This window comes from Xyrauchen texanus, chromosome 33 (assembly GCF_025860055.1).
Source record: "Xyrauchen texanus isolate HMW12.3.18 chromosome 33, RBS_HiC_50CHRs, whole genome shotgun sequence".
Classification (NCBI taxonomy): domain Eukaryota; kingdom Metazoa; phylum Chordata; class Actinopteri; order Cypriniformes; family Catostomidae; genus Xyrauchen; species Xyrauchen texanus.
Window position 1 is genome coordinate 20,797,025 of NC_068308.1, and position 27,681 is coordinate 20,824,705.

General features: G+C 37.1%; 1 protein-coding gene across 1 annotated transcript in view; it reads left to right on the forward strand.

The window, feature by feature from the left end:
• pkd1b (polycystic kidney disease 1b) overlaps positions 1-24,907 on the forward strand; it is a 49,118-nt gene extending 24,211 nt beyond the window's left edge. Inside the window, exons 17-42 of the mRNA XM_052103194.1 lie at positions 160-294; positions 670-814; positions 1,738-2,343; positions 4,553-4,703; positions 4,834-5,086; positions 6,106-6,301; positions 6,426-6,593; positions 6,670-6,813; positions 7,325-7,535; positions 7,792-7,915; positions 8,452-8,604; positions 10,992-11,044; positions 11,128-11,276; positions 11,375-11,486; positions 11,576-11,733; positions 12,878-13,080; positions 13,484-13,681; positions 13,838-13,992; positions 14,150-14,262; positions 14,376-14,514; positions 15,384-15,506; positions 16,837-17,008; positions 17,780-18,067; positions 18,926-19,060; positions 21,935-22,249; positions 23,021-24,907. Of these exons, the coding sequence (XP_051959154.1) occupies positions 160-294; positions 670-814; positions 1,738-2,343; positions 4,553-4,703; positions 4,834-5,086; positions 6,106-6,301; positions 6,426-6,593; positions 6,670-6,813; positions 7,325-7,535; positions 7,792-7,915; positions 8,452-8,604; positions 10,992-11,044; positions 11,128-11,276; positions 11,375-11,486; positions 11,576-11,733; positions 12,878-13,080; positions 13,484-13,681; positions 13,838-13,992; positions 14,150-14,262; positions 14,376-14,514; positions 15,384-15,506; positions 16,837-17,008; positions 17,780-18,067; positions 18,926-19,060; positions 21,935-22,249; positions 23,021-23,758 (5,337 nt within the window). The 3' untranslated portion in view covers positions 23,759-24,907. The remainder of the gene's footprint in view (positions 1-159; positions 295-669; positions 815-1,737; positions 2,344-4,552; positions 4,704-4,833; positions 5,087-6,105; positions 6,302-6,425; positions 6,594-6,669; positions 6,814-7,324; positions 7,536-7,791; positions 7,916-8,451; positions 8,605-10,991; positions 11,045-11,127; positions 11,277-11,374; positions 11,487-11,575; positions 11,734-12,877; positions 13,081-13,483; positions 13,682-13,837; positions 13,993-14,149; positions 14,263-14,375; positions 14,515-15,383; positions 15,507-16,836; positions 17,009-17,779; positions 18,068-18,925; positions 19,061-21,934; positions 22,250-23,020) is intronic.
• Positions 24,908-27,681: the final 2,774 nt, after the last annotated feature.

Here is a 27,681-nt window from a genome sequence, read left to right on the forward strand (position 1 = left end):
CATGATTCGCTTCTTGCTATTGTAGTCTCTTTGCTAGTCAGAAATAGGTGATATTAGAGGGAGGATTCTCGTAGTTGAAGACCATATCTTAAAAAAGTATTTCAACACTAATTATTTAAAACACTGATCGCCTTGTTTATAGCAAAATCTCTTCCACAGCTGGAGACTTTTAGTGCTCATGATTTGGAGGACAAGATTCAGATGCGAGGAAATGTAACTCAGGCTCTGGCGTCTGTGCCAGTCTCTACGCTTCAGGATGTAGCACAGATCAGCTCAGCTTTGGCCCAATCTACAGTAAGACTTTCTACTGTTAACGCTCATGGAAATAGACAGCACACCCAGCTTAAAATATATAACAGAATCACCCTACACCTCCAGTTTCAGCATTAATTGCAGCTCAACACAAAGCATGTCAGCAACTTGCTATAGATCCAGTACAGTGCAATTATAAGATGTGACACTGGAGCCAAAGACTCAACAACAAATATAGACTGCCTGCTGTGACTGCCTGCTGGAACATCTCATAATGAGGAGTCGAGGGAATACAGAAAAAATTCATGCTACCAAAGAACAAATTATTTGTCACATGTGATATTGGTGGATTCTGATGATGTTACAAGTACAACCTTTATGTACTAGAAAAAACTGAACCACGTTTTCTGTCTGCAGGCAGTTCCGTCTGAAGTGCAGTGCAAGGGCTGCCAAGCAAAGGTTCTTAAGGTTACGGAGAAGATGATCAAAGTAATAAGAGAACAAACAGGACATAGTGACATCAGCCCCACAGAGACCGGCAGGAACATTCTCAATGTTTTAAGTAACTACAGTACATTCAGTCTTCAGCATTTACATTCAGTTTGATACTAGAGGGTCACTCTGAAGCATATTGAACACTTTTCTTTTTTTTCTTCATTTTGGTTCTTTAGGAGCAGTAATTTCATTCTTATGCTCTTGTAATGTCTTAAAGTCCTGATTGAGCAGTTTAATTGAAAAACATCCTAGAAAATAATGTCTTAAATGTATTTGTCTTTAGGCGAGAGAGTAAGCCGAAGGCGACTGTGGCAAGGAACCCAAAACTTAGCATAATGTTGATTACCACAAAAATTAGTTTTGACTTGCCCTTCCTTTTCTTTTAAAATAGCAAAAATCTGGGTTCCAGTGAGAGACTTACAATGGAAGTGAATGTGGTCAGTTAAACTTTTCAAAAGTATTAACTTATTAACCTTTTCTGTGAAATGTTATAGCCAATTTTACAACATCATTGCCATGACAGTGTAATGTCAACAAAGTCTAATACGACTGTAAAAATGACTATTTAAACAAGTCTTTAAACCTGCCAAAAATGTACCTCATTCACATTTATTGTAAGTGCCTCACTGTATGATGGCAAGATAATGGTAAGATCAGTTTGCTGTGTGTAATACAAGTCATGCATTAATTAGACCAGAAATTAAAATAGACCAGAAACAGAGATGTAGTAATTAAAAAACAGCGAGAGTTCATAACTAGGTCTGCAACTTCCACACATATGGGCACACAAGCAATGAAAGGATTAAGGCAACAGGAAGTGGTGCAATTCTATACGTTTACTGTGAAAAATTCTTTGCTCTTAAAAAAAAAAGTACGAAAATTATAATATTAATCATTATGTCATCTCTGGTCTGAAGTTTTTAATATTTATTATTATTAATTTAAAATTAAATTAACTGTGGCTTTACCATTCTTCCATTTTCATTGCAGGCAGTGCCCTGACTGTTGATCATTTAGAGAGGAGTAATTCAGGCCACAAGCATTTGGGAACATCAGAGACAGCTGTATCAGCACTAGGCCAGATTGTAGAGCTCATGCGTTCATTGATGTTGTCTCAGATGCGTGGGGAAGAGGCTCTTTCCCTCGCTGCTCCAAAGATCAATGTGGTGGGCATACGGGGTGACCCTACTAAAGACCTCCTGTGCACAGACAACTCCAACCACTGCCAGTTTCACATCCCATCAGCACTGAGCTCTCACCTGAAGGAAAAAAGACAAGAAGTCCTGCAGATCCTTTTGCAAATGGAGGCAGAAGAAAACCCATTCATTCCAGCTGCAGAACCACCTATATCCACAACGCTTGCAGCCATGGAGTTTGCTACACCACAAGGGAAGCCCATTCCTATTACTAACCTGACACCAGACACTGCAATTCAATTCATTTTGCAGAAAAAGATAAGAGAGGAGGAGGATGAGAGTTTGCTTAGGAAACATTTCACTCTGTCATCTAAGGGGAGTTTAAACTTCACAGTTCAAGCAGTGCAAACTAAACCTCAGGCTGGCCTCTATGTTTCCCTTAACTTCAGTGTCATCCCAGGTAGTGTACCAGATAACAATACATCTTTAATGACCTCCACAACCTGTTCAGATCTGTGTCCATTCCAATGGACATCACTTTGCTGTGTTTTTTTTTTAATCATTTGGTGCCGCTAAATGTAATGTAAATGTAAAAGACTATTAGGTTATTATTATTTGTATGTTGCTTAGTTTATTGGGGAGAACCATGTCACAAATAGTTGCATTTAAAAAAAAAAAATCCTCAGTAACACTTTACTCTAAGGTTCCATTTGTTAACATTAGTTAACATAAAATAACAATCAACAATACTTTTACAGCATTTGTTAATCTTTAACAAATACAAATGAAAAATGTATTTTACAAAAAAATTATTTGTTAACATTAGTTAATGCACTATGTACTAACAATTATCAATTGTATTTTTATTACCTAACTTAACTAAGCTCAATAAAAGCTGTAAAAATATATTGTTCATTGTTTGTTCATGATACCTAATAGACCAGGGCTTTTCAATCGGTGGCCCACAGGCCAAATCATTGCCAATCATTTATATCCGGCTCTCCGGATTTATCCGGATTGATTTTTATGAAAGTTTTGCGCTGCATGTTACATAGAGGTGTATTTAACAATGCCTAGCAGTAAATTTAACAACACTCTGCATTGAGTTTAAGGGATAGTTCTCCCAAAAATGAAAATTCTCTCATCATTTACTAGAGGTGTGAATCTTCACTGGCCTCACAATTCGATTACGATTAAAAGAGTAACGATTCAAATATTAAACGAATCTCAATGCATCACGATGCACCTCGTCCTTCAATATTTTTTTTTTACTCTACATTTTTTCCCTTTCAGCTTTTTATTTAACAGCTGCTTTAAAAATCAGAACGAGTCACATTACAGGAACTGGCCTTTTACATTCAGTATGAGCTGTGAACAAAACATGGAACATCCATAAGCATTAAATAAATGGTTCTATAGTTCAAAAATCTCTTAAAAGCTCAAAATAAATATTGGTTGTCCATCAAAACACAATAAATATTATTACTTCAACTGATTATATGAATATTTTTATTTTAAGCATTGTAAATCCTTTAATATTATTTAGAATTAATTTATGCCATGGTTTTCATGTTAATTTTTAAGCACAAATGGAATTTGCTGGTCCTGTATGAGAGATATATCTGCTTCTATGAGAGTGCAGCTGTCAGCTTCTCCTCTCCTCCTTGTAAAGCGGTTTAAATAGCGCAGTTGTTGCTTCAGAAATGTATCAAGCGTGCTGTATGCACTGTTCTGCCTGTTTGCTCTGCGAGTAGAAGATAAGACCTTTATCATCAGGTGTGCAATCTGTCCTGACAAACGAGCTTTTAATTAAATGTAAACATCACCAACATCTCCCAAACCACTGCCTCGTCATTATTTTCTTGTGTTTTCCCCCGTTGTGTGCAAATCAGTGAAATTATGCGTGCAAGCTTGTCTTTCATGTTGTTTGTTGGCTTCTTATCACGAATAAACTCTCCCGTTGCTATGTGCGTGTGTTTGTGAAAGAATTTCGAGATCGTAGTTTCATTCGGGCACATCGATTCTGATTCTTTTGAGAATTGATTCAGAATCGTTTGAGTATGAAACGCGATGCATCGCTGAAACGATTTTTACTCTATTTTGCTCTATCATTTACTCACCCTCACACCATCCCAGAAGTGTATGACTTTCTTTCTTCTAAAAATCTTAATTTGTGTTCAGCAGAAGAAAGAAAGATATACACTTCTGGGATGGTATGAGGGTGAGTAAATGGTTAGATAATTTTCATTTTTGGGTGAACTATCCCTTTAACAAAGCTAAGCGATAGGTTCAATAACAATGTGTGTGCATGTTATTACATTTCCAAGTGTGCAAATGTAAAAAAATTTGCAAGACAAATGTCCTAATTTGTAAACAATAGCACTAAAATGTTAAAAAATAATGCTTTCATTTTCAAAGTATATAAAAAGTTATTTTTTAGCTGAGGATTAATATGATAATTGATGTTCATGTAACTTAAAATGAAAATGCTAGGATCTAATAATTATAGAAAAATTTTGGCCCCCTCAAGTTTTCTTCTGGATAATCTGGCCCCCAAAAGGAAGTAGTTGAAGAGCCAGATGGGATACAGGAACTCTAATTACTTATAACAAATTGGCAACTACTTACTGTATCAAGATGGAAAGCCTGTTCTTTGTTTTGTTGAGGAGGAACTGGTGAGACAGCCTCTGGACTAGTACGGATATCTGTTGGTGACCACTCAGTCCATTCACTGTTTCAGCACACTCATACTGAAGAGCTCCACATCTCTCTGTCAGCTGAGACTCCATCACTAGAGCATACCATCTTCCTTACACCACTGTGAGTTCTTCCTGTCTCTTCTTAGTATAACTGAAAGTGATGTTTGTGCTCCTGTCAAAAAAGACATGATCATGAACAGTATGTCAGTGGGAATGAAAAAATCTAATATTTTTGTTTGTAAATTTTACAGCTTGAATGGTTCTACAAAAGACCTTTTTGTGAGCCTGAACAGTCATGTCAGAGGTGTGGATGTGACGGTCTCTGTGTGTGTGTTCAGCATGCTGTGCCAGTTTTTCAATCTTAAAGAGAGTCGCTGGAGCAGTGAGGGTTTGAGTAGTCTGAGTGGCAGCAGTCCCCACACTGCCCATTGCCTCACCCAGCACCTCACCATGTTTGGAGCCAGTCTCTTCACCCATCCGGAGGCAGTTTTACTGCTGCCGCCTGTATGTAATTTCTGCTGCTATTCTTTAAAGGGATAGTTCACCAAAATATTTAAAAAAAAAAACTCTCATTTACACACCCTCACGTCATCCCAGATGTGTATGGCTTTCCTTTCCTTCTGCTGAACAAAAGACTTTTAGAAGAATATTTCAGCTCGGCAAGTCTTTACAATGCAAGTGTCACAGAAACCCAGACTCGATGATGGTGTTGATCCCGAAGGTAGGTATTTATTTACACACAACACAAATAGTGAAAACAGGTGAGTGGTGAATAAGCAGATCTGTACCGATGTGATGAAATGAAACCTGATCATGGTTTGTGTGGATGCAGGTAGTGATAATCTTTGGGGGGACAAACACACAGTGGAAGGTAGATGTAGCAGTGGAGGCTTGGAGAGATCTTTGGAGTTATGGTGGAGAGGATTCGAGGAGAGATAGCAGGTAAGTCGCAGGTAAGGGGGGTCTGTATTCTGAATTGAGATCAGACAATGAGTGAAGGGAGAATGGGGTTTAAGTAGAGGAGCTGATTGACGCAGTGATGACAGGCAGGTGCTGGTGATCAGTATTCAGGAGAGAGGGAGGGTTGTGTGTATGTGGCAGGAGGGTCAGGTGGATCCGTGACAGCAAGTGAATCGGTACATTTCTTATGGATTACTTTTATGGATTACTTATGGATTACTTTTATGCTGCCTTTTTGTGCTTTTTGGACCTTAAAACTTTTTGCACCCATTCAATTGCATTGTGAGAATCTACATAGCTAAGATATTGTACTGAAAATCTTCAGTTGTGTTCAGCAGAATAAAGTAATTCATGTCTGGGATGGCATGAGGGTGTGTAAATGAGAGAATTTCATTTTTAAGTGAATTATCCCTTTAACTATACACCATAGTGCTCTAGTATTTACATAGTTTTTAACTGTACATATTGTAAGTAACCCTAATGAGAATGCCTTCAGACCCCAAAGATTCATCGATAGACATTTTCTATTCAAACACAACACAAAATAAACACTGTTCCCTCAGTCAGAAGAGCCGGTGAGGAATGTGTTGGTGGGAATCATTTGTGGAGTCTTGCTACTAATTCATCTGATGGTTGGTGTTATCGCCCACAAACTGGATCACCTGGAAAGTCTGCGTCTGTGTTGCGTACCACTGTGTGGCCAAAAAGGTCGCTACCAGTATCGGGTTCTTGTCAAAACAGGTTGGAAAGGAGGCTCTGGTGAGTGGAACCTTTAATGGACCTACTTACTGTAAAAAAAAAACATTGACATTCAGTTACTTCTCAGTTTATTAAACAGAACAAACAAGATATTGCCCAGTTATGAAACACCTGATTTCCGCAGGTACCACCGCACATGTTGGCATTAGCCTGTATGGTCTGAATAAAAGTGGTTCACGTCACCTCCAAAGAGAAGGAGCTTTCCTGAGGAATAGTCTGGATGACTTCCAAATTGAAACTGATGCCAATCTTGGCGAGATCTGGAAAATACACATCTGGCATGACAACACAGGTGTGTGATGGAAAAAAAATTTGCTTCTGAAGTGAACCATCAAATAATAAATACTCTGAAACAATGCATTTTCCAGGTCTAGACCCATCCTGGTACCTGCAACATGTGATCATCTGGGACATACAGACAGATAACATGTTTTTCTTCCTGGTGGAAGACTGGCTATCTGTGGAGAATGAAAAGAACTCTGGAAGGGTGGAGAAAGCTGTTTTAGCTTCTAGTAAGTGGTATGGTGTATAGTGGCCTTAAATTGTAGTTGGACACTAAAAACACACGTAATAGTGTGTGAATGTCATTGTGTTATACACAGTATCAAACCAATTGGCATCTGCAAATAAATGATACTTGACCTTTTCTCAACTTCTTTCTTAGCTATTTTTGCAATTCATTTGGACATATTCCACTAAGTCTGACAACTAGATAGTGTCCAAATTCCTTTGGCTTTAATTTTGAATAATTTTAGATTAGAAAATGTGCTTGTGCTGTCTTTATAAATCTATTCCACTTTGTTTGATATTTAGCTATTTAGTTCAATGTCATACAAACATTTTCATGTGTGGCTTAAGTGTACAAATACTTTGTACACTTCTAGTTGAATGGCCATTGGAGGGCTATTGTCAAGTTGTAGTTGTTCTGTATCCCTGCATACCTCTGTTATGAAGATTACACTAACCATACACATGATGAACAACATTTCACTTTTGCATTTCATAACCTTGTATTCCATGTAGGCCCTCAGGAGCTGCAGCAGTTTAAGAGGATTCTTTATGCCCAGTTGTTGTTTGGGCTTCGAGAGCATCATCTGTGGATTTCATTATGGGAGCGGCCGGCCCACAGCAGCTTTAGCCGAGCCCAGAGGGTCACCTGCTGCGCCCTCTTATTGCATCTGTATCTGGCAGCTGGGGCAGTGTGGTATGGAGCAGTGGGCAGAAAGGGCAGTAGGTAATATAATTGACCTTCAAAGGGCATGGATAATAGTTTTAGCTTGTATATCTTGCACACATAATTACACCTTGTAAAACAAAGCAATTCAAGCTACAGTTGTAACAGCTAAAGTCTTTCTTATTGCTCATTGGCAAAGGAAAATAATATTTATCATTAAATTGATAGTTCACACAAAATTTTAAATACTGTCAACATTTACCCACCTTCAAATTGTTCCAAACCAGTATGACAAACTTTATTGTTATGACTTCAGAGGCCCGGTCTCTACACAGATGTTTATGAATACAGAGACCATTCTGGTTGGAATGACAGTTGCAGCTTTGATTTTCCCTCTCCAATCCATCCTCAAATTTCTGTTCCAAAAAACTAAGAGCAAGGTATGTATAGCACTGTTTGCATGCTTCTCCATTTCCACCAACATAATACCCATAATACCCTATTTGGCCTAAAGTATGTGAACACCCAAACAACACACCCATATGTGTTAGTAAAGCATTTAATTTCCATTGGCATTAATAGGGATTTGGGATAGAGCTTCCACTCCTCTGGAAAGACTTAACAATAAATGTTGAACGTGTCATTGTCATGCTGCAATAGAAGAGGCTTCTCTCCAAACATTTGCCACAAAGTTGTAAGAACACTTGAATTTTATTTGCCAGATTGTCATTGTGTGCTGTCACATATATTCCCTCTGAAATGAATTATCTAGCCAAACCCAGTAATTTAAATAGTGGTACATGTTAGAGAGGACCGACTCCTATTAATGGCCATGGTTTCAAAATTAAATGCTCAACAAGCACATATGGGTGCTGTGTTTGTTTTGGCATTCACATACTTTTAATTTCAAATCTACATTAATGACAATGCCTCACTCATAGTACTGGTAGTGATATGCAGATGAATTGTGTTCCAGGTGACATCGGATGTGTCTCTGCCTCCCTCTCCTGTGTCTCACAGCATCGAGATGGATGTTTTCCTCAGTCATCCAAATCTCTCCCACTCTTCTTTTCTGTCACTACCCGCTGGCCTTGACTCTTCCATATATGATGGACAGTCTACTTTCACAGTGAGAGAAAATCTATCGCCATTTGTAATTAGAGCAGTTACATTTTTTTAATTTACAATTCAACAAATTTACAGTAAAATTCTCTTTAAATGAGAATAAAGACATCAGGCTCTATTTTTATCAGGGCGGTAAGCGCAGCACTACGCGCCAGGACTGTGCACTTATTAAATTTTCACGAGAGCGCTCATTCGCAAGAGCGCAAATTCCGTTTCACCACAAGTGGCCTTGGGTGGGAGTGTTTGTGCTAACTGTGGGTGTATGCACGCAAACTGTGAGTGTATTGTAGATTATTTAAATGGTGCAAAGCCCAAATTGCTTCTTTCTTGAGAAAGAGGTCATTGCGCTAAGACATTTGAGAAGCACGCCTATTTTCAGCGCAAAGTCAAAACTCAGTTCCTGCATTTGCAGTTTGGAGATTCCACCAGCAGGTGGTAATAAAGTTAATGTCCAAACTCTGAAAATATAGTTGAACATCAAATAATGTCCCTTACGATCACAACTGAAGCCGTTTTAGGAAACAAATATGTATGAGAACTTTCTAGAAGTCATGGTTTCTTTTTTCAGTTATTATTATTATTATGTTTAGGCTATATTTACAATTATATTCTGATTTAATTTATATTAGTATTTTTTCCACCTGTTGTCTTTTGTTGCAAAAGGGGCCGGTAAAAGTTTCAGACATTTTGTTATACCACTTCCTTATTTTGATTATATTTTCATTTAGTTTAAAGTGTAATTTGAATTTAGAAACTTTTCTGGTTTAATTTTGTGAATTAAATGAACTGAATTTTTCTAAATCAAAATCGATCAGTAGACGTGAATTGTTTGCCAATACAATCACTGTATACAAGCCTTTATTTGTGTGTCAGTAGATAAAAATTATTAATAATTCTTAAATTCTCTATAATTTAATGGAGCGTAAATCTAAATCCTGACGAGAATCTATAAATGGAGTTTATAAAAGGAGCACGTCACTTTCACAGAAATATGCCTGACATTCAACAAGGATGCAGTTAAAGGTGCTGTAAGCGATTGTACCCTGCAATACAAAGATACCAAATGAGCTTTATTGAGACCAACATCGTGTAGAAATTGTAAAAACAACAGCAGCAAAATAGCGCTATAAACAGACAAGTGTTATGCACAACATGGCTTAAAAATGGCAGTAAGTCTCAATAATTCTCTGCCACTACAACACTATGAGAACGTGCATAATTATTGACAGGTCAAAAGCTTCATTGTCCGTGGACACATTTTTGTTTGCTGTTTACAGAGTCTAGAGCTGTCACATTGACAGGTGATATATCTTACAATACTTACTTCAGTAATATCTCATAGCCATGGGCCGTGCATTTTAAGTCTAGGCCTTCAGTGTGATTCATACCATTAAGAAAACACATTTTCACAATGAATAAGATGCTATTCCACTAAGTTTGACAACTATAATCATACATTACATGGCAGTCAACTAATAATACCAACTGACATTTTAAAACACCTCTACGCATGAAAGCCAGAACTTGAAACGACACTTAATGCTCAAGCAAGCCTTAAAAAATGTTTTAACTGCCGCATGACTGCTTTGTGAAATGAACGTCAATAATCATAATTTTTTGTAATGTCTTTAATTCCTGGAAAATATTCTATCTAATAATATTTGTGATTTGAGATTAAGATTTTTGAGGGGGTGGAGCTCAAACTCGCACTGCTTTGTCTAACAAGCATGGCTTTGGGCATTTGATTTGTGAAACAGTAGTCACTCTTCGCTTGTAAGCATCAAGGAATACATTTTGACTGGATAAACTTTTAGTTTTTCTATATTTGATTGTAGATTCATTAAGAGTGGAAAGCGATTAAAAATACATAGGCAAAAAGGTGATTGAGAATGAAAGGATGAAAGATATGTATTTATTTGGCATGTTAGGCCAGAGAAGGCTTTGCTGGCCCTGAGAATTCGCCACTGAGAGTAGGACCATTTTTTGCAAACCTTTCCATGAAAAAAAATAGCTTACAGCACTTTTAATGCACAAAAGAACATAAGTTCATATTTCTATTTTCTAATTCATTGCATACAGTCCATTTTACACAACAAACTTCTTATGAATGTGTTGTCGTTATATGCTGATTCTTGACTGGAAATGGTCTATATAATATGCTGACAGTGCAATAACTGGAGAAGAACCTCATTATTAAATTGCACTTGACCAAGCCCATTACCGCTTTGCACACACAATTTCACCAAACCCACTTGTGCCTAGACTTAGCGCATGCTTGCAGGAAAATACCAAAACTTCATGGTCATGCCCACAGACTTTGTTAGCACTAGTGCTCTTAAAAATTGGCCCATCTTGTTTGTTTATTGTTTTGTTTTTGTTTTTTCCTCCAAGAACTCTTTGCAGAGCAAGAAACTAGATTTGGAATTTTGGAACTCTGCAGAACGGTACCAACATTTCAAGTATACATTCTATTACAGTATTTAGATTGTGTCATTATGTAAACTTTGTTATTTTAAACATTTTGCAGAGTGGATAACTGGCCATCATGTGAGAGTATCTTTGGTGTGCCTGAGCTGACAGGAACCACTCACCTCCTGAAGAGAAAAAAAGCCCATTTACAACTACATTTGTCTTCAACCTCTGACCATGACACCTTGAAACCATCCGAGTCTCCAGGTTTGTAGAAACAACCTCACTCAGTGTTTGGCCCATAAAACAAATCACAAAATCCATCCAGTTTCCACAAAATATGCAACCATTTTTTCTGCTTTAAGAAGATCTTAGGACTATATCTGCAGACCTGGAACCCACAAACACTCTGTCCTCAGGGCCAGCTGCATCTGACAGTGGTCATTTTACACCCAATGAGAGCACCCTATCTGACATGTGAGTGCTGCACTGGACACTTCACTCTGAACAACTGCCAGTTTACCTGGATACATAGTCACATATCACTTTGTGTTTTTCTCTTTCAGTTCGTGTAGTGAGTGGTCTGATCTGAGTGTGGATACACTAGCATATGAAGCTGGCCTCCACAAATCCCCCTCCACCCTCTCAGTGCTCAGTGAGGCCAGCACATTTCTCCCTAGTCTCCCACCCGACTCTATAAGCACCACCTCCAACACACGCATTGGTGAGCATAATGCACAAGGCAATAATTGCTCATTTTCAATTGATATATTCAAGGTCATAGTGAAACATGGTAAGAACCATGGCCTCATGTGGGCAGTCCCGGTTCTAATCTGGCTTGTTACATTTCCTTATACCATTTCCCCCCTCTCTCTCCCCATACTTTCCTGTCCTCAATATCTCAATAAATTAATGCTTCAATGTTGTTATTTGCAACAGCTTAAAGGGTAGGTTCACTCAAAAATGTAACAACTTTCATCATTTACTCACACTCATGCAGTCCCAGATGTGTATGACTTTCTTTCTTCTGCTGAACACAAAAAAAGATTTTTAGAATAATATCTCAGCCCTATAGGTCTTTACAATGCAAGTGAATGAAGACCAGAACTCCAAAAGCCGATAAACTGGTTTGATCAATATCATCTGAAGCAATCCAGTTGGGTTTGGGTGAGAACAGACATGTACTTGTTTCACTGTACATCTTGACAGCAGTCTCCTTGGTGATCGTAATTTCAAGCTCGTTAACACTTCCTATAGTGCTATCAAGTGCTCTGCATGGGTCAAGCACTAGGAAGTGTAATCATCATCATGCCTAGAGACTGCAATGACAAGATGTAAATTGAAAAAGGAGTTTTATTTTGGTCTGTTCTGAACCAAAAACCAACTGGATCACTTTAGAAGACATCAATTAAAACACTGGAGTATGATGAATTATGTTTATGTTAACTATATCTACTTTATGGAGCTTTTGGAGTGCTGGTGACCATTCACTTGAATTGTTTTGGTCTACAGAGCTGAAATATATTAATTTGTGTTCAGCAGAAGAAAGTAAGTCATACACATCTGGGATTGCATAAGTGTGAGTAATAATGACAGAATTTTCACTTTTTGGTGAACTAACCCCCATTTGGGAAACCCTGATCTATAGTAATAATTCATCAATTGAATAATAATAAAATAAATTAAAAAAAATCACAGAAATCATGTCAATCACATAAATCACAAGAAATCTTGATTATAAAAGATTAACATTAGGATATACATTTCCATATAATACTAGTCAATGACACATTATGTATAACATAGATTGAGATTATATCATATATATCATATCTCAGTCTAGCCTCTAAGTATGGGCTGTTCTTCAGGAGTGGTTCGTGGTATGTCTGGCATAAGGCTTCCTTTCTGGGTTCTGCGTGTGGTTCACCTGCTGGTGGCTGTTCTGCTGGGAACATGTCTGGCTCTGGTGGGACTGTATGGGAGCAGGTTTTCCAGCTCTGTGGTTCTAATGTGGATGGTGTCAACCCTGTCTGCCTGCCTCACTTCTGCCTTGCTGTTGGAACCATTTGCAGTGAGCTATCAGTCCAATATAAACCTGTTCTGTGGAAAAATCAAATAGAGAGATTTGAAATTAATTTTGTTGAGTGACGGTAATTACATACAAAAATGACACATTTAAAAATCCTGCCGAAACAAACTTAGCATAACCAAATAAAATAGAAATGAAACAAACAACAAATTGACTTCTTTTTTTTTTATGTCTATTCAGTGATTTACTTGTCTACCACAATAATGTAGTCTTCTTCATTTTAGGGCTTTTCTCTGCAGATGTTATTATGTGCAATATTAATCGGATACATTATTAAGCGTATCATTTAGTTACAATTTTGAATTGATTGTCAGCCCTAGTTTTAATCAAAACATTACAGATCCAACCTATTTCTTCACAAAAGGTGTTCTCATTTTTTCTGCAGATATGTGTACAGGCACTATATTTGGCTGCTGTGGTGAAACCAGTGGACCCAGAGGTGGAGGAGCGTTTGTCTCAGGAGACTGAAGTGAGAAGGACAGGAGCAGATGAAGAAGATAAGGTGCATCCTCCCTGTGGGTACGGCCTGCTGCAGGCTAGAGAGGAAGCCCGGAAATTGCGAACACTTAGAGCATTAATGAGGGTGAGCTCAGAGCCAAAGCACAATCCATTTAGCACTCAACAATCATTTAATCCTCAGAGAGCTATAACAGCAGGATTTATCTGCCATTCTGACCCTAAGGCGGCCTATTCATATTTATTTTAGTGGCCTGTTCTTATGTTTTATCTTGATTATCAGAGCTGTTTAGTCTACATGCTCTTCCTGTGGATGGTTCTGATGGTGAACTACCAGGAAACTGTCCAGGAGGCTAACTGCAGATTTCTTCGCTCTGCTATAAAACACACACTCATTTCAGCTTCACATGGGCAGCCCAGTCTCACAGCATTACCTGGGTAAATCCATCCTGCCTCTGTACGTTAACTTTCTGTTCACTGTATGGTAGTGATATAATTAATTATATATATATATATATATATATATATATATATATATATATATATATATATATATATATAATTTACTACCATTTATTTGTATTGTTTTTTTTAGATGGATGAATGCAGAGCAGTGGATAGACCAGAGATTAATATCACACCTGTATGAAAACCCTTCACTGTCTTTAATTGGCCCACCTCGACTACAGAAAGTGTATTCTCAAGACTGTGAGGACTTATTCACTTATTTCATAATAGGCACATTTAGGTACAGCTTTACTGTGTTGATTAGAATTGTCTGTTAGAATGTTTAAAACACTTTTTTGTTGCTATTTTCAAAGTATGCAGTGAAAATTTTAGAGATCAGTTCCAATCTGGTCGATATCCTTTGATGCTGACTGCTCACGTTTTATCACATGCCAGCCTTGGACACCAGAGATCCTCTGCTCCCAGCAAGAACACTCCAGCCCTTTTAACTCAGTAAGAGATAACAGAGAAAGCCAATGTGTAAATAAGGAGATGATGTGCACATTATTTGTCTCTTATGTGGAAATGTATATACTATACCTCTCTTTATATACCTCTAAATTGATTAATTGGAAGATCAGGGAAACAAAATTGTTTAGTCTGTTTTGAACATGGACTGCTGGATCTTTCCCTCCCATAGGAGAATACAATGAAATTGACTTTAAAGGAATATTCCGGGTTAAATACAAGTTAAGCTCAATCAACAGCAATTGTGGCCTAATTTTGATTACCACAAAAATGTATTTTGACTTGCTCCTCCATTTCTTAAAAAAAAAGCAAAAATATGGGTTTCAGTGAGGCACTTACAATGGAAGTGAATGGGGCCAACCTATAAACGTTAAAATACTCACTGTTTTAAAAGTATAGTCACAAGACATATACAATATGTGTATTAACATGAATTTAGTGTGATCAAATCACTTACCAATGTAAAGTTATAGCCAGTTTTACAACTTTGTTGCCATGACATGTCATGGCAACTAACCCTAAAATGACAGTAAAAATGACGTTTTAAACAACTTTACAGCTCAAATATCACATGAATATTAATAGAATAGTTAATGCAAGTGCTTTTGTAAAATTATAAGCTTCACAATTCCACCTTCAAAACCTCAAAATATTGGCCCCATTCACTTCCATTGTAAGTCCTCACATCAACTTCATTTTTTGCTTTTTTTAAAGAAAAGGAGGGACGAGTCAAAATAATTTTTTGTGGCAATCAACATAATTCCAAAAATGCTGTCTATTGAGCTTAACTTGTTTTGAACCCAGAATATTCCTTTAATTTCTTCCTGCAACTGATCACAGTCTCCTCTATCAAGGCCGTGGAGTAAGGGCACATCATGTACATTTGGTCAGAGAGAGGAAGTAGTGCTTGGGAACAACAGTGAATCCACACGTCAGATTCTGTCAGACCTACAGACTGCAAACTGGATGACAACAGGGTAAGCATAATGTAATTTTATAAAATGTAGAGTTCCAGTTCTGGATGGTGATTGGTCAACAGCTGTTCTTTATCATGATAAATCACAGCTCTGACCTCTTCACGGAACTTCTAATTATTTCACTCTGTAGCACCCATAGCTGACACTGGACCCTTTTCACATGTCCGCGTTCACGAAGAGGAAGTCGTCATAGCTGGATGTATTTTTGGAGATGTTCAACAATGATTAAATCTAAACTCAACAAATGTTACAAGTTGTTTTTTGAGGTTTATCTGCACGATTATGAAGTAAAGTTGATAAACATAAATTATTATTGAGAGGTTATGTGTTAAATCAGCAGGCACATATTTATGTATTAAAGGAATGATCTACAAAATGCAAAAACGAGGGCACAGTTAACAAATCTGAGAGTTTAACTTGGAGAAACTAATAGCTGATGGTGGGCAACGCTGGATTTGAAGGAGTGGAGAGACCCATGTCACGCTCCATCCGACTTTTAACCCTGTCAAACACACACTCTCGTGTCAGTTGTGATGTGTAATCATTCCTATGAAACCGTGACGGCACAGCTCAGATTTCAAAGCATTTCACAATTCCACCTGTGAGCGACTACTGTAAGTATTCATCTTGAAAATACTGTCCACAGATGAAAGTGCTTCCTCGTTTAATGACAAAGTTATCTTCTTTGCATTTAATTGCCTGAATCCAACAAGCTCATACAAAGTTCAAAATTGTTTGGAAATTCATGGGAACACAAATCCAGACATTTTCTTTTAGAATTTGTGCTAACAGGAACACTGAAGTGGCACTGGTTATTACTTTCCTTCCCAATCGCCGCCATAGTTCACTCAACTATGACAACTTCCACTTTCCGAACGCGGAAGTGTGAAAAGGATCCATCATTTTTGTTGCCTAGCAGCGTTCTGTCTACTATTAACTGCCAAGGAATATATTTTCTGGCAAAAGGATGGCATTTAATGATTTTAATGACAAAATACAACATTTTAATGAACATTTGTGTCCTTAATATTTTTATTATGTGGTGACCATTTTATAAAAGCAATAAGGCACTTGAGGGTGTGCCATATTGTGAATATAGTCATGGCTGAAGGGGTTGCAGCCACACAATGCCCTTCAGCCTTGACTATATTCACAATTTTGCACAGCTTCTCATGGCTTATTGCTTATATAGACCAAATGTCACAATAGAAATTGCTGTGTTCCCTACATGGCCAGTCTTGTGCTATGAATTTGTTGTTCCAGCATCACATCAGCTGAATATATCCTGATTTTTTAATAAAGGCATTTTGTTTTTTATTTTATTTGACAGAACACAGGCAGTGTTGATTGAGTTCACTCTGTATCATAAAGAGACGAGTATCTTGGCACCAGTCTCTATTCTCTTGGATCAGACACAGACAGGCAGAATTCTTGCTTTTATCTCCATCCAGCCTTTTCACATCTCTCCATTCTCTGGTCCAGACTTACACATCACATTGACGGTACTGGCACTCCTACAAGACCAAACTACAATACAAATGAATCTCTACATTTTAACAGAATCTGACAAAGTGAAAAGTTAAAAATAATTATATTTTGGTTCATATAGTAGGATTTAAAAGTCTGAGATCACATTGAAAATATAGGGATTCATAATCTTATTTAATAACTTATGAAATAAACTGAAAATTTCAGGATTTTGAAAAATGTAATATAAATGAATGTGATGTATTATGAATTGAGAAGTATTTAAGATTGAAGATCACAAATGATACGTATGCAAATTCTGTGTATCAATTTAAGATGCTCTTTTGAACTATCTTAAATCATGTCAGGGTAAAATGGATCATCAGGTTTTCCACAGCTGTGTCCATTAGAGGTAGACCGATATATTGGATTTGCCTATTAATTGTTGCTGATTGATTGCTTTTTTGTAATTTTAAAATAAGAGTCCCCGAGAGTTTCGGGCTTGTTCATACTTAGAAGTCCAGCTTGATGCACTAAATCTTAATTTTTTCTGGTTATTATTGGGATTTGGTTGAACAAAAAAATAAATTCATCTGTTATTTTATTTATTTTGGACTATTGGTCTTTGCCTGCTATAGTAAATAATGAATAAGAACATTTAAAAAAATCTATTTGAAAAACTATCGGCCGATAAATTGGAAAAGTGCTAAATAGAAGTATTAGTCGCTTCAGACTTTTGGACCCCTCTGTATGTATGGCGTCATCTTAGAAAGCAAAGTGTGTTAAAAGCTTTATTTTCTCACTAGGTCCTGCTTTTGCTGTTTGCCCTGTGCTTTCTGAGTGCTGAAGTATTGGCCTTGATCAGGAAGCCGAGTCTATATCTAAAGCAAGCTTGGTGCTGGTTTCAGCCATTGTCAGCCTTTCTGGCCCTAGCAGCAGCTGTTTTTCGTCTGTATTTCCTCTCCTCAACTAAAGCCTGCCTCTCCAGACATCACTCCCAGCCCACCGCTTTTGCTGATTTTCACAGTGTTGCCACACTGGCCAGAACATCCAGTCAGCTTTCAGCAGTTCTAGTAACACTCTTGGTTCTAAAGGTATTAACGAATGAAGGAATTATTCTGAAACTAGATTTGCTTTTACTGAAGCAAATACCAGTCCTTGCAAGGCAGCAAAATATAGTGTTAAAGTTTTAGGTGATGTGATAATTGTAAAAATGGTACACAGAAATAATGATAGTGGGAGAAAGGGAAAGATTGATAGTAATACTGTATGCAATATAATGGATAAATAGATGAAAGAAAAGACCAATCACAATTCTGAATGCACATAGAAGACCAAGAAAGTCAGTTGGACATTTTCACTTTAATCTTCAATTCCTTAAGAGTATAAGGTTGATGAAATGCAAAAATAGATATTAGCACACCAAATACGTTTTCTACAAAATAAAGGTTACATGGAGCATGATGTTCAAGTTAAATTAATTTCACATGTTTTGTTCTAAAGCCCTAACCATAATGTTTGAGGAACATCAATATGGTGCTGCCTTGATAGCTCTGTGATCATAGGCGGAAATTGCTGGGGCTCGGTGGGGTAAGGACCCCCATCTGAGGGTTGTCCCCCTAAAATATCATTAAAATATGTGTATTGTAAATAATATAATGATATATTCTTAAAATAATTGTTTAAGAAATAAAATAATACAAATGCAAATGGGGCAACAACAAAAAACCTCTTGGTGTCCCCTTCAAAAATTGCTCTTGAGAATTGTTATGTTTATTGTCCCCCCCAACATTTTGATGAAATTTTCACCCCTGTCTGTGATAAATTCAATGTATTGTTGTGTTAAATTCAAGTTCAGTGTTAGACCTCAAAGGTTCTTCTATAATTCAACAATCTGGTCATTGTTGTCAGTCATGGTCCAGTACAGATATTTGGAGCCGGTGTGTTTACAGATGGTGGGGATCCTACGGTTTGTTAGGAGATGGCTGGTGTTGGGACGGGTTATTCGACTAGTATTCCCTCAGATCTGTGGCGTGGCATTCCTGCTGCTTGTCCTGTGGTTTCTGTTCTCTCACACAGGCTTTATGGTACAAAGTTTTTCTTCTTTTTTGTTGTATTTTTAATGCATATGGGCGGCTGACATAAAAGTATTTTAAAAAGTTGACATGTCCTGCAGTGTGACATGCTTTACTCCATCTTAAACCATTTCAAACAGCATTTTGCAGTTCTTTTATAATTATTATACATTCAGCCTCTATGGCCTTATATTAATTGTGAGATTACAATATTTATACTTAAAAAATTATTTGGCCTCAAGGTGACTAAAAATGTTTAAAGTCCATGGACGCAGTAGCGGTTTTAACCTTAACGCAAACCACGCAATTACGTGGGGCCCCTGACATCGGGGGGCCCCACCCCAGTAGGAAAGCACTGCAAAAACTGCTTGAGGGGTGGCAAGTCACATGTTGTTCTGTTGTCAGCACTTTCAGAGCTGTTCATGCTAGAGGTCCACCGGATTGGAAAAAATATACAGGCCTTCCAAACTTTTTTCGTCCAAGTGCTCTCACTCACAGATATGTGCGAATGGATGAGTTAGGGGCCATTCATACAAAACATGTTTTTTGTCCGCGTCTGCTCTGTTTTTCCATTGTTTTCCTATATAAACACTCGTTGGATGAACGTCCATGCCTGCTGCACTGCGTCTCGCTGTTTCTTCAGTGTCTCACAGGACCGGAACGTTTTTAGACACAATGTCAAAAATTTTAAAAAGAGCTTCAGGTATAAAAAAAGCATGTTGAGACACCTGTGTTTTGTTTCATTCGTTGCGCTGCGTCTAGATAGTTTTTTTAGCGCATATATCACAAAGATTTAACGTTCTGAACAATTCAGGTTGCAAAGAGATGACTTTTAAAATTTCAGTGCTTTCAGCAATGGTTTTTTTCTTCTGCTCTGTGCTGAGGGGTCGCCGTGCCTTGTATGTCTACTGTTACAATACTGTAACCAATGTTGCCAACGATGCTAACATAAAAAACAACCTTTTGTAACATGTTGAACAATACACTGCAGCATCAGAATATAAGCTCCTGGAGAAAGTAAATTAAATAAGACAGAAATATATTACTATTGTAAACAACAACACTTTAAACAATAAATTAATAATAATAATACTGGATCAAATTATAATGACAAACTGGACAATGATAAATTATTGTTGGCTTATAATAAAAACAACTGAATTACAAAATGATAGTAAGTGTAGTAGGTTTTACACACACTGTTCATAAAAAAAGAGTGTTTTGTAAAACTATATGAAGATAAATATCTTTTTTTTGGTCACTGTATTGTGGAAAACATTCATTAATTAACTTTAACTAGATTTTTATGTTTCAGTAAACATTTTGAATGTACTTGGCTACAACGGCCAAGATTTAAATGATTTAAAATCAATTTTATGTTATTTTATTTAGCAAATATTTTTTTAAATGGGTCCCCGGGTTGATTGGCTGCTTGGGGCCTCAGAAATCGTAAACAGCCCCTGCATGGACATTATAAATTACAGAAGCCCTGAACTACAAGGTGAAAAAATTAATTCACTTTTAAGTGACATTTTTTTTTTATGTGTCTTAATTACCTACAAATGTGTCCTACAAATTATTTTTCTCTGAAAAATATTTTTTTTCCGTTCTCCTCAAGCCAATGCTTGATTTTTTTTACCCCAAAACGCTTAAGAGCAAACCACGACTTGCAGTCATGACTCAACCCTCAGAAACATTTTCATTGGTTATCTCAATCACACAGTCACCTGTGATTCGTTAAGACTCCAGAAAGATCATGAATGGATCCGATGCCGCCCAATATTAAGATAAGCCTGTGGGTAGTTTTCATTAAGGGCGTGGCTTGCACTCAAGTGGTTTTGGGGAAAAAAATCACACAGAGGCAACACATGAAAAACTATTTTCTTGCTAGCTAACAATTAGCATGTGGTACCAACCTCGGCTACCAGGTGCCACAATGAATGAGCATGATATCGTATGCTTACAAGGTGACAGAATGTCTGTGGTACTTTATCTGTTGATTTATAGTTATAGTATAATACATTAACAAGAACGTTTTGCAAATCTAAATCAAGAAAAAAGCATATATAATGTTAGACAGTTTTGTAATACATGAAATTCCACAATAAAATGAATATACCTCAGGTTACATATGTTTTATATGGCACTCATTGTCAAGTGTGACAATGGGAGTTTCTGATAGTTTGATGGCCTTCACTACTTTTTTATATAGATAGACATATTTGACCATGGCGACACCTCTTGGTGTGTTCTTCTCAGTGTTAAGTGAACTCTTGATTGATTTGACAACAAATGTCATTGTAACCTGAGGTTCATTTAATTGTGGGATTTCATGTATTAGAAGACTGTTTAACATAAACATTCTTGAATAAGATTTGCCAAACAGTCTTGTTATTTTATTATACTATAATTATACATCTATAAATCAACAGATAAAGTACCACAGGCATTCTGCCACCTTTTAAGCATAAGATTTCATTTGTACTGATAGCAGCACATGGTGGCTGAGGTTGGTACAACATGCCAATTGTTAGCTAGAAAGAAATGTTGTTGCCTCGAGGAAAAAGAATTCAGAGAGATAAAATACCTACTGAAAAATTCAGATTAAAGTTTTATTTGCTTGAGAAAAAAAAGAAAAAATGTAGGTCATTGGCTCAGGAAGGCACTAATACACACACACACACACACACACACACACACACACACACACACACATATATATATATATATATATATATATATATATATATATGTATATGAATAATTACAAAGTAATTTTTTTTTTTACCTTGCAGGGCTTGCGTAATATTAGAATTACCCAAATGCCATAAATAATTTTATTTAACCCTTATATAGTGCATTAACTCACATCTATCTATCTTTCAGCTCTTCTCCAGTTCAGTAAAGGGATTTAGGACCTTAGGGCAGGCGAGTCAATCTCTGCTGTGTTTGTTGAGAGGGCATGTGGGGCTGCATCGACTTTGTGAGCATCATCCAGTGGTGGGAACTCTATACTGCTTGGCTGCTGTTGGCATTGGGCTTTGGGTACTTTGGCGCCTGTGTGCTGCTGTGTTGATTCAAACCTACCGAATAGTGCAGGCAGACATTTACAGACCATCCATGGAGCCACAGGACTACGAGTTGGTACAGCTTCTCATTAAACGGCTCAAGCTATGGATGGGACTTAGCAAGACCAAAGAGGTACAAACAACATGTCTGACTTTTTTTTTTTTGCATTTACAGGAACATAGGTACGTTGAGATTTATAGTGACATTTAGCAGACAATTAATCCAAAGCTATTTACATATGAGAAAAACACAAATTATTTATAATAAAGAATCCAGCAATATTAGCAGAGTCGGTGCTACTATTGACTTCTTAAACGTTTTTCAATACGTTTTTATGAACTTCTTAGAATTTATCCTAAGAACTTTCTTTTACTTTTTTTTTTCTAAAGAACATTTTCATGAATCCAGTGTTTACAAACACTCCTAATCATAAATGTCTCAAAGGGATCTGAAAAATGTCTTATTGACATCCAAGACATATCTGTTAACAATCTTATTGATGAATTTCAGATTAGCAAACAATATAAAATATATATTAAAACCTGCAATCTATTATTGGTTTGATCAAACAATATTTACATGTCAGTCTCCAAAGGACTATTCTCTCACGGACAGCTACTAGTGTATTTCTTTCTTTCTTAAATTATATTTTGCTTAATTTTCTTGCAGGGTAAAAAGGTCTAAATATTATTTTGAATATTTGGTGTGTTTTAGGTTGTTTTGTCTTTCATACGGTGATGATAGAACACAACCACTAATTTTAGTCGCGTCACAGTACAGTTAGTGTAAAGTAAATGTGTGCCGATCAGATACATCCATGCTAACAAAACACACAGCTTTTTTATTCTTATAGGTTAAAAGTGGTCAACAACAACTTGTTCCTTTTTAATCTCCTCTTATAAGTTCAGGCATAGAGTCAAGTTTGAAGGAATGGCTCCTCCACCTTTCAGATCCTCCCAGGGCTCTCAAGTCTCCAACCCCTCTGTGCCACTCAGTCCTATGGGATCCCAGCAGACCTCTTCTGTTTCCTCTTTGGCCTCAGATTCCTCCATCATTTCAGAAAGTTTTGACTTTGACCATTATGTGGACCGCCTGGTGCCCTGTGTTGATAACCTTCTGGCTGGCTTTGACCGTGTCAACCAGCTGACTGAGGAGGTATACAGCTTTGAGCTCCAACTTCAAGAGGCCAAGAGCAGGATTTCCCAGAGAAGAAAGTTGCAAAGACTTCAGAAGGTGTCCTTTCAGGGATCTGCTCCAACCCCAAAGCCAACACAACTCCCTCAACATTCATCTACCTGTCTTTTGGAATGTAAACCAACTCCATTTCCACTCAAAGGCATCACTAATACCCTTCCATGCCGCCGTGCTACCCATTCAGAGTCCTCAATGTTGGAGTCCAGTGCCCTCTGTAATAAAAGAATACTTTCTACAGTGGATCGAGGGGTGAACAGTGCAAACCCTGGATGCGGGGGCAGCTCAAGACGCAGAGCCTGGAATTCAGTGACCTGCCACTCTGCCGACACCGCCCAAAGGTTAGCTTGGTCTCAGAGCTCAGTGGCCTTGCCAGAGAGACCCCAAAGTGAAGATGGAGACAGGGAACACGTGCATGATGGCATGCCAATTAAGAGACAGGCATGGTAGACTGATTGAATGTAGTAATATTTGTATGATTAAGTATTACTTGTTGTGGATACTAATTTTATCAGTAACACTTTACACTAAAGTTCTAAACTGTATTCTTGCCTTTCCCTGATTAGTCAGATCTGCTCTGATATGGTGATCACATGCAACCATGGGTACACCTCAGACCATCAGATTAATCTGCACAGAAGATAGTAGTGTAGCTTTAAATGTGAACTCAGTCATTTGTTCCTCATTAAAAATCGTTTAACTCCTTAAGACATGAATAGTAATTCATTTTAGAATCACATGACTAGCCAAATTTACATTTACATTTACATTTATTCATTTAGCTGACGCTTTTATCCAAAGCGACTTAGACACAACCAAATACTACTTGCTTAATCTCAGTAACAGTCCTGTTATTAGATACTTTCCCTTTTTGATTAGTCATGGCAGACTGTGAATGCTAAATATCTACGATGGCATCTGGAAATGAAAACTATTGATTTTAAATGATGCTGCATCCAAGCCTCTAGGTGTCAGTGTAAGTCCAAGATGACACAAAGACAAAAGATACTGAGTTCACCTTTAACATTAACACATTAGGTGTCTTAAACTAACAACGAATGGTAAACAGTATTCATCTTAATGTTAATTTAGAAATATTCTATTGTTAATGTTGTTTATACATAATGTATTAATAGGCATATATGTAGAAATTAGCATAAACCAAGATAAATAAATGCTTTAATGTATTGTTGATTGATATTTCATGTTAACTATTCTTTTAAATTGTGTCAGTGTATATGACCTTATTTTACAGTGTTATAATTTTATTATTTTCATTTGCAAATAGTTTGTGTATTGTTTTGACACAGTGAAGGCACGATGTGTTTGTCCTCTGCACTAATCACTTATGAGCTTTAGATTTTGTAGTGTTTTTACATTTATGAGCTTTAGATTTTGTAGTGTTTTTACATTTATGAGCTTTAGATTTTCTACCTCGTGACAGGTGCTTTTGCACTGTTTTTCATGTTGAAGTGTTTGTTTATGTCATCTGTGTTTCCTTTTAATTTGATCATGTTTAAGTAAATCTCTGTGTGACATATCTTGCATGGAAGAATCTATTTGAATGTTGTGTCAATAAAATGACATGGCCATCAAAAGTGTGGCTTAAACATCAGAATATTTGCATCACTTTCGTTTTTTTTTTTTTTTTTTACAAAATATAACTTGAACTGTGACATTTATCTTGCTCATTGGGGGTTGTAAGGCCATATTCTCAGTAAAACTACATTGGAACAATATTATATATGTGTTAAACAAGTGCTAAACAATTACATTTGATTTTTATAAAAACAAATATTTTAAGGTTTAAATATAAATATTAATCGTGAAAGTAAGATAATATTTTTTGGAGATAATATTTGTATTTATTTTGGCTTAGGCACAATGATATATATAAAAGTCAATTATTTTATTTCACTTACATATTATCTTTATGAGAAAAATTGTAAGTGTGATATTGGTTCAGTAAAATTGGTTCTTTATCCATGAAAATGTAAAGATGCTTTTATATTGTAAGAAAAGGGATCCCTCGCAAGGGTATCTTCATATCTGGGGATCCATGGCAACAAACATTTTGAAAATCCCTGATTTATAATGTCTCAAATAAAGTTGAATCACTAGTTAGTACAAGAAATCCCTGCTGTATAATGGTTGAGTAAAAAAACTGACTCTTTATAGAAGCTGTCATATGCCGAAAATGTAACATTAAAATGCATCTTCATTGTTTCATTGACTTTTTAACAAGTCAAACCTCCCTTAAGCACAAAGTGATTAATCAATTGCTTGATTTCCAGACTTCAATGCTTTACTCCTTGTATACAGTATGCCCACTACAGAAGATTCACAATCCAACCACTAGATGGAACTCACATCAAGCAAATATTCTAGGAAACGCCTACTTTCATTGCCTTCCACAGACTCTGCCTGAGATAACATGCCCCTATCTCCTGACATTCACTTTGGAAATGTCTATTACAGTGATGAACTTTCAGGTTGACTGTGTTGCTACAAACCTTTATTGCAATCAACCAATTTCAGAATTGTCATCCAGCATCTATAAAGCAAAGGATTGGTTCCTGAATCATATATGTCAAGTAGTATCACTTTTACTACTGTATAAAACAATCAACACTAATGACTGAATGTTTCATGGGGACTGTGAATGCACATAAAATGTGTCTGTCACAACCCAATGGTATTAACACCAAGCAAATTTAAGAATGAGCATTTGTAATCTGCCTAGGTAGAGAACACTTTCTGCACAAATTCCCTTTTCCTCTCTCTCACTTTCATTTTGAATTATATAAGAGGCATAACCCAGAGCATGCAGCCATGATGTAACCTGACACAGTCCACAGTCTGCCCTTCCTCATGTAAAGAGCCTTTGCGTCCCCAAAGGCTTAACCCAGTCCCAAGACCCCCTACCTCCCGCAGTCTGTCTGCCATCCCATCCTTTTACCATCCCTAGATCTTTCTCCTCACCGCAGCCCCCCATTGCGCCTAAGCTTCTTATTGCTCAGAATATTCCCTTGCAGTCATTCATAAACACTCTGGCGCTGCAGTTCAGGAAGAGATCTGGCTTCTCCGCTCAGTGAACGTTTTACGAGTGTGGAATTGTAACAGTGAAGGCGGAATTGGTTTTAGAGGTTCCTGAGTGTTGTCATTCTGTTTTTGCTCATTGCTCAGCACCATTTTTCCTCAAATTCTGTTTGCCTTAGTTTATAAGAGTGCAGAAAAACTTTACCTCTTTAGCAGTCTGAGTTCTTTGTGACTGACCACTTTCTTTTTTAAATTTGTCATCCTCTCTTGCGCTAAATGTTTAAAAATCTGGTACAGCTCTTCATCTTACTTTGCTTCTAGAGGTGCCATACCAGTCAAAAGTTGGGACACAATACATTCATTATTATGTTGGCAACAAGGCTTTGTCAAGTCAACATCAAACTTAACCCATCTAGTTTTTACTCTTTTCCACATTTTAGAATAATACTGCCATGCCAAGGCAAAACACCATAACTACAAAGACAGGTCTGGCTCAACAATGCTCAAAGTCAGAAAAACAAGTATGAAAATTGCAGTAACTACAAAAGCCACAGTAAAATCAAGTAACTTAAAAGGCATTTTCGAAGGTTTCAATGTTGAAGTAGTTACTGTGCTTTGCTTTTGCAGTGCAGAATAATAGTCATCAAATTATGAAATAACTCAAATGAATGTATGAAAATTATGTAGTGATCGAAAAGGTTAAATTATGAAAACTATGATTTTTAAACAGTACTAAGTGAGTTCCCATATAGGAACTTTTACTAAATATATTTTAGTTTGGTAACAAAATTCACACAGTCACATTTTGTTAAAAACTAATATCAAACATTTAAGCGTTAGGCTTTTGGTTTTAAAGATCATGAGAAAAATGAGGCAAGTGTGTTCAAACTTTTTCCTAATATTGTAGGTAGGGTTTACAGAGGCCCCATTTCCCTCTCTTTCTCTCTCCCTCTCTATGCATGTCCTCACCTGACCCGCATGAGTGGAGCTGAGGAAATGTGGGGGGAGAGAGGGGGAGGTTCTTACATAATGGATTTATACGTTTGCACTGTGCAGTTAAAAACATGTGGGGGTGGGGTGGGGAGGCAGATAGTGAGGGAGAGACAGAGTGGGCTTGTGTCACAGTCAGTTCCTGCTTGTTTACAAGCAAAGCAGCGTGAAAGCAGAGGAGGGGAGCGGGTCCAGCGGTACTTGACCATTCTTCATCTCTATGTGAGAGCAGCACATACAGTATACAACAGCTCTGTTCCAAAACCTAGTAAACGACCTTGTTCTTATGTAAAAAAATTTTTTTAAATAGACTCTGGACATGCTAAATTATTTAGACACTTGGA